General features: G+C 43.9%; 1 protein-coding gene across 1 annotated transcript in view; it reads right to left on the minus strand.

Moving 5' to 3' along the window:
* SPSB1 (splA/ryanodine receptor domain and SOCS box containing 1) overlaps nt 1-5,368 on the minus strand; it is a 5,714-nt gene extending 346 nt beyond the window's left edge. The window contains exons 1-2 of the mRNA XM_073656922.1: nt 4,569-5,368; nt 1-1,354 (exon numbers count right to left, since the gene is read on the minus strand). The exon at nt 1-1,354 is cut by the window's left edge and continues 346 nt beyond it. Coding sequence (XP_073513023.1) covers nt 1,227-1,354; nt 4,569-5,262 — 822 coding nt within the window. The 5' untranslated portion in view covers nt 5,263-5,368 and the 3' untranslated portion in view covers nt 1-1,226. The remainder of the gene's footprint in view (nt 1,355-4,568) is intronic.
* Nucleotides 5,369-7,777: the final 2,409 nt, after the last annotated feature.

The following is a 7,777-nucleotide window of genomic DNA, read 5'->3' on the forward strand; positions in this document are numbered from 1 at the left end:
CAGCCATGGCACTGTACTATGCACGTGGGATATGGCCGGAATGTTATTAGGCATAGACAGTCCGGCACAACTTGCTGCCTTGGCAGTGACCGATGCACTTGTCACAATTCACATACCTTACACACAAAGACATAAAAACATTACCATTGTACCTGTGCATATATTGCCTTCATTCCATGTGGTGGGAAAATAAAGCAATGTGGAGCAGACAGCATTTTTTTCTTCCCAGTCTGGAATGACAAACTGGGCAAGTAAGATGGCTCAGACCCGAGCAGGACGTCCTCATAGAAAAACATGAAGCCGCCACGCTCGGGTTGGGAGAGCCACAGCCAACATGCACCGACGTCTGGATGATCCTTAACCATTTGGCCTATAGCAAGAGACTGGTATAGAATAATTTACGCAAAAGGGTCATTAAGAAAAAAAAAAAGTAATCATTAGCCGTCTGAAGCATTGCAGCCCCGTGGGCTTGTGTGATGCACTTTTTGGGTCATAAAATGCACACTTTGCAATCCTGGTTATCTCCTTACACTAGAATAATGCAAGAAATGTTAAGGATTCAGCTTTATATTGCACTTAAATACACAGTGGCAAAAGAATAATTTTGCAAAAATCAATAGGCCGCAAGTTAAAGTTGAGACTACATAACTGGTGCCACACTTTTCTCCACCATTAAGGGGCACTCTCCTGATCTGTAGAGCGTTGGCCTATACATCTGCACCAAATATACCAGTCTCGCCATTATGATGATGTCCAATTAAAAAGTGAAGGGGGATTTCTGAAGCTACAGACATGTAAATGAAGAAGTGATCCCAGGAGCTGTGGGTTTCTGCTCCGAGTAGTGTTCTGAGGCACAGTAACAGTAAAAGGACAAGACATTTAAAATGCATAGGACATACATCATAAGAGCCCATCAGGGGGCAGATGGGGAGGAAATAAAGTCTCATTGTACAAAAGACCATCAAGTTAATAAAAGAAACCAATTGGTCACAACTCATTACACATGAAGCACTTTTCTAAGTCACACGCCACATTCAAAGGTCTTTCATACAGAACCCAAAATTGTTGCAAGATCCCAGATAGATAAAACTTGGAGGTATTCTGTAGCCGGAAGCATGCACGTGAGGAAACCGTACCGCCAGCCTCCTACCGACAAGCATTAAGGACGAGAGTGAAGTCTCAGGATGCATAGCACTGGGCGACTAGTCCAGGAGCAGCCAGGGTGCTCAGTGGTACAGTAGGTAGCCTTTAAGGGATGCTGGCAACGGAAGAGTCTGGATTTCAGTTAGTCTGTCTTTTCCCAGTGCAAGGCGAACAGCTCGTCGACACAAGTCCATCAGAGGAAGGGGCTCAGCTGTAAATAAAGCAAGAAAGGGTCAGTAGCGTGCACGTTACCAGAACAGCGCAGCTTATTCATCTACACCACAGGGCTCAAGTACACGGTCTGAGGGCTGCAAGCAGCTCGCAGGCACACGATCATCACTGCAGAATTGGGGGATTCCTTAGATCCTCCAATAACTTCTATTACTCCCCCACCTCCCTTGATGCAGAAGGCAGCCATGTCCAGCAGGATATCACTACGAAGCCAGAATATCAGCAGATTTATGAGCACTTGCAAACACTAGAATGCAAGACTGTAGGAAAAGTCAAAGTCTGCAACAAAAATCAGACTGTTGCAGATTTTGCTACAGATTTGTAATTATATTATAGCTGCTCTGTAGCCTTTGGGGCTGCAGAAATGCTGAATATTTCCCCCTGTGCATTATAGAAGGAGAAGTCCACAGCATAAAGCAAAGTGATGGGTACAACTTTACAGCTGCATTAAAAGTGGGTAGTCCCATCCAAGACACTTTCCCCAAATAACAATTAGAAATTTAGTATATAGTTCTGTCAGTTACACCATGTAAAGGGCATTGCAGTAGCTTATGACAACTAACAACTAACTCACTATGAGTGGTAGTAACCTTGGATAGCCAAACTACCACAATACCCAGCACATGAGGCAAGTGACAGAATTCGAACTATATGGCATTTCTAATTAAAGGTATTTGTTAATATTACACCTACTGCATATTAAGATAGCAATAAAGCTTAGAGGTATTCCTAATAGGAAAGTTTAAGACAACCCCCCCCCCCCCCTTCCTATTAGAAAGGGAGTGGGAAGGGAGAGAATATGTATTTGCTTAAAGGGGTTGTCCAATGAGAACAGTTTGGTGGGTTCTGACAAATGGGGACTCAGTCGGCCGGAAGGGAAAACTTATCCCATGTGCATGCTTAACTGCTAATCCATCCACCCATGGGGCTGCCGAGTGCCACATTTGGCACTTTTCCCCCCTGCAGCCCCATAGAGAATTAATGGGGCGACAGTCCAACTGGCCTCTTCACCATGTAAAGTGATAAAAGTACCATGTCTGGGGGATAAAATATTCAGTTCTGCCAATCATTGCAGGTTCAAGCATTTGGACCCCCCATTGATCAGCAAGATATCTATCCTGTGGTTAGGTGACAGGTTGCAGGTCTATGCAATCCAGCAGTGCCCCCAGTCTGCCCACCTGTGCTGACAGACACTTACTCTTTGCACAATGCCAGTGTGAAGTATTTCAGTCATCACTTCAATCATGGCAATTGCCATCATAGACCACAAAAGTAATATATGTTACTTGGCCCCAATATTTTACTTTGTCAGGGCTGAACACATTTTCCCATAGCGGCATGCCAGAGATGTCCAATAAGTGAGGTACCAGCCCAGCAAGGGCCACTTCTATGGTAAATAGTTGTGTTCTGTCTTTACCATGGTCCCATGGAATACAGAAATATACAAGGCCGCCTCCTCTGCTGCCAGTCACTGTCTGAATTTGACCCAATTCTGCACATGGATGAGGCTCTGGGACCCAGAGTAGGTCAGGTATTTAGGGCAGATACCAAGGTTCAGACACCTTTAGATACCCTTCAATCATGTACTGAAATTATCTCCATTGTGTAACTGCTCAGTTCTTAGTAGTAGTTTTACTGGCTATAGATTGCATTATTGAAGAAGTGCAATGGTGCAACACTGGTGCCCAGGAGTTGGGTTTACCAGGTCACCAACTTGGTTTCAGTTTCACAGGTATCATCTAAAAATGATGCAAACAATCTTACAACTGGAATGAAAATGGATTATCCAATACTTGACAACCCCTTAAATAAATGCTGTAATCTCCCAAGGGGAAAAAATATATAAAGTGCAAAAATGAGAGTTGGTAGCATCATTAAGAGGTTCTTCACTACCGTGCAGATTAGAGCAATATTCACCTTGTACATTGCTAGTCTGAGGCCATACCTCTGCAGACATAAAAGTCACAGTTCAAAGGGGTTGTTCACTCCTGACAAATCCTACATTTCCTCCCAATAAGTTAACACCTATACTCATTTTAGGTGGGTGTGCGCCAGCACTGGCTCTCCCAGGGGCTTGCTTGACAGATTCCTGAGGACATTTAGCCCTGTCTTCTCTCCTTTGGTCAAATCAAGCAGCTGCCCTCACTTCTTGGATGTCATTTATGTCCATAGAAAAAGGAGAGTGAAGCCAGTGCTGATTGGCTGCAGGAATTGCATGACAAGGTCACACAATCCCTGGGAGAGCCAGTGCTGAAACTGCTGGAGGTGGTAATGTAGAAAAAAAATATTTCAGCTCACCTGGGTCAGCCTGCTCGGTCCACTTTCTCATGAGGCACGGTGCTCAGATTGTAAAGATCCCCGTCTGGGAGACATTAGGCAGTGAAGAGGTAGTTATCCAGCATCTCGTGAAAGGGACTTAAAAAATAGCCTTTATTTTGAAAAAATTAAAACCATGAGACCATGGTGAAACTAAAAGCGTATAGAGGCTTACGTGTTTCGGATACATAGATCCTTATTCATAGCATAATACAATGTTGAAATGGAAAAACTTTTAAGGCATATGGAGAACTGACTTTTCCCCCTTTAAAATAGAAACAGTTCATTTAGGGTTAAAACTGAGTTTTCTGAGACTCTGGACTCGTGTAGTCGAGCTTCTGAACAGGTGATGTTGGTGGGTGGCTGCTTTCTCCATATGCCTTAAAAGTTTTTCCATTTCAACATTGTATTATGCTATGAATAAGGATCTACGTATCCGAAACGCGCAAGCCTCTGTACGCTTTCAGTTGCACCATGGTCTCATGGTTTTAATTTTTTCAAAGTCACTTTCAAGAGTTGCTGGATAACTACCGCTTCATCACTGCTGGAGGTGGGTATAAGTCATTTTTACTATGAGGGTTTGAGAAATGGTTATCAGTAATGGACAATCACTTTAACATTGCCATATCTGGTGAATACCCAGCAACTCTTTTGTACACCAGTAATGATCATCTACAGTTCACTCACTATTTAAATAGCATGGCAGGCTGGGAATCCAGCAAAATGAGGACAGGTAACCTTTCCTCACTGGAGCCAAATGACAAGAGATTAGCCAGAGCAAACACTACATGGAGACAGGAGTTTACATTTTGGAGACAGTGTAATGGTAACCGTCTATGAGGACGAGTGCCGCGGCTGGAATTAGTAACATTACTTACGGTCGAGTCCATTTATGTATCTCATCCTGATTTCACAGTGGCCCCATACCGCGCTGACGATGGGGTATAGTTTCTTTCCCTTTAATCCTCTGAAGGCAGTGCCCATGTACTGTCCATCCACGATGAAGCTCAGAGTACCATCATCCATATCTAGTACCACCAGGAAAGAATCCGGCACAATGAAGGTTTCGTCTGGCTCCAGAAAAGCAGGATATGTCCTACTCGGCTGATTTTTACCATCGTGATACAGTTTGTTCCTACCCAAGTCCCAACCCCAGGATTTCCCATTGCATCCTATGAGTGTGGTGTAACCCACAGAATGGAGCGGGGCATCCGCTGTGGCCACTCCAACAACAGCATGAGTCCCTCGCTGCCTCATGACCCACGTTATCTCCCACACGTGCAGGCCTCGCGTGTAACCAGTCTTGCCACGAATGGCATCAGTGCTCTGTGCCACCGGATGCCGGTGAAAAACAAGTTTGTCGTCCTCTTTGACAAAAACATTGAGCGATCGATCGTTATTATTCCAGGAGTGCTGGAGCTGTACTTCATGGGAGACCGAGGGCATATCCAACAAGAGGTCCAGGCGGGCAGGCTTACTGTAGTCCAGACCCTGGAGATCCTGCTTCAGGGGTCTGTATGCAGGGTCCCTCATATCCACTGTCTTTATGCCTCCTGTGACCTTCTGACCCATATTCCACCGCAGGTTCAATTTTTATAGATCCAGAGGCAATCGCATTCAGCTGTCCAGCCTCCTGATGTCCACTGGCCAGTAGAAGCCCCAGGAAGGGCAACGGTCAGGTCTGATGAAGAGGAGAGAAGAGTTAATAATTGACCACAACCGGAAGGGAAACAGACTTGTGAATTTATTTTAGCAAATATGAGATTTTGGACATGCAAGTGACCACACGCTCTAAAAAGAAAAGTCAGCTAATGCCAGTGGCCATTCATCTAATGTGTATGGTGGAGGCTCACATACACCCAGATGTCTACCAACCAGTCTCCAGCCAAGAAGAAGACCAAACACCAGAAAAGGAAAACCCCACACTAAGGCACTGTCAATATGCATATATAAGGGTGTATGCAGACATCTGTGCAAATCAGCCCATTCATGGGCTGCAATGCATGGACTGGTTATGGCCATCCAGACCCGAGTGTCACAGCTTCATACATTTCTAAGTTGTGAGAACCACAGCCAGTCCCTGCATTAGTGATCCACGATCTGATGTTTGCATGAGACTGAAGATTGAGGGGGTTCCCATACTTAACACCCAGCCAAACTACCATAGAAAAGATGCAAGTTACCAGAGGTTCCTGCTCTGTTGGACCCATGGACGTGTGGGGACACTATTGTAAGATATAATATAACTATATATAATATTAAACACCTGTAGCTTAGAGGAAACACTGCCTGTAAAACAAGGTAGAACTCTATAGCACAACCTATTGGAAGCAGCAATCCTGCAAGTCAATATCAACCCTCTAACAAGCCTTGCAATATGACTTAGGGTAAAAGCCTAATCAGAATCTCAATTTGCAGACACTGTTCCTGATGTATTGCCCATCAGTGCAAAGTATGAGAACCAATTTGGCTGGGTGAGAGGCTCTGGACTGAGCACACTTTCATTCCAAACCTGGACAGCCCCTTTAAATGCTGTCAGGTCAGGGGAGGCTAACTTGGCATGTCATAATTATATAGCCAATCATGGCACAGAAGCGCTCAGCATTACAGAAATAAAGGTCACCAATTCTCTCCATAGTATTTCAACATCCCAGAACAGACTACGTACATCTCATATTGCACAAGGACCTAAATATTTGATTAGTAAGGTCAGGATTATGCAGTCATGGGAGGAGACCTTTAACCACACAATGTACTGACAGCTTGGATGTTACACTGGGGATGCATCTTCTCAGTTCAGTAGGTTATCCTGCAGTCACCTCATACTCCGGTAGCTGCGACTTTTAGGTGCCTGAGCACATGTTGCAGATTTGTCACAAAACCTGAAGAGTTTCCTGATGCCAGCAAAGTGAGTGAGAATCCTAAAGTCTCATGCACACATTGCTTATTTGTGACATGCAGTGTTAAATCTGCCACATGTCAATTCTTTCAGCATTTATGCTGGAGATGTCACCCATACTTTGGTGATGGTTTTTCTTCACTCATAAGATGCAAGCAAAAAAAAAAAAAATTTAGTAAGCTGCGATTTTTTCCTGCAGCAAATACTTAATGCGTGCACATACCTTAATGGAGACTTTGTTGTCACACAGATTTCCTAGAATATTGTGACTCATTTTTAAGTGGAAATGCGTTTCAGCTCCCACCACTGACAGCAGAGAGCTGAACCACAAGCAGTCAGGGTTCGGTCAAAGAAAAACAGGTGGAAGCACAAGAGTCTCCGGAAATGTAAAACCATATAGAAGATTGTATGAGATTTGATTTACGCAGCAGACTTCCCGTCTGTAATACCTCCGAAAGGAAACCCAAAGAATAAACTGGACAGCGAGACAACAGCACCCAGATCATGTCCAGGACCTTACACAATTACAGATCTAGTCACCCATCTCCTTTGTCCTTAGTGGAAATCTGATCCATTGCAAGCAGAGGTAGACATCACTTATGGCAGGAACAACATTGTATAAATAAGCAACTTTGTAATCTCTCAGAAATAGGCTTCTGTCTCCACTTATAAGATCTTACTCCAGTGGGCTTCTGTTCAAGGCTGGTATATGAAAAGCTAGTCTTTGTAAGCCCCCCAAAATAACTTGAATGTTAAACTATTCAGATGTCCATTTTTAGTGTATGCATTGTACCCAACATTCCTCGCCAGGTTGGAATCCCAGATGTTGGTTTCTCATATAGCTTATAACAGTCAATGAAAAACAAAATGAGGGAAAAAAAAAACAAACTAAAAAGACAGAACAGTGATGCAAGTTTGTTCCATACACGGATGTTTGACTATTCCCACCTCCCACCATTGAGGCCTTAGGGCCTGTGCACATGTTGCAGATTTGTGGCGTTTGTGCAGATTTATCACAAAACCTGAAGGGTTTCCTGATGCCGGCAAAGTGAATGAGAAGCCGAAAGTCTCTTGCACACGTTGCTTATTTGTGACTTGCAGATTGAAGTCTGCAGAATGTCAATTGTTTCAGTTTTTTTGCTGCAGATTTCACCCATACTAATGAGTGGAGAAAAATTAGCAACAATA

The sequence above is a fragment of the Phyllobates terribilis genome, unplaced genomic scaffold (genome assembly GCF_046119375.1).
Source record: "Phyllobates terribilis strain yellow unplaced genomic scaffold, ASM4611937v1 Scaffold_12__6_contigs__length_324123572, whole genome shotgun sequence".
NCBI classification, from domain to species: Eukaryota; Metazoa; Chordata; class Amphibia; order Anura; family Dendrobatidae; genus Phyllobates; species Phyllobates terribilis.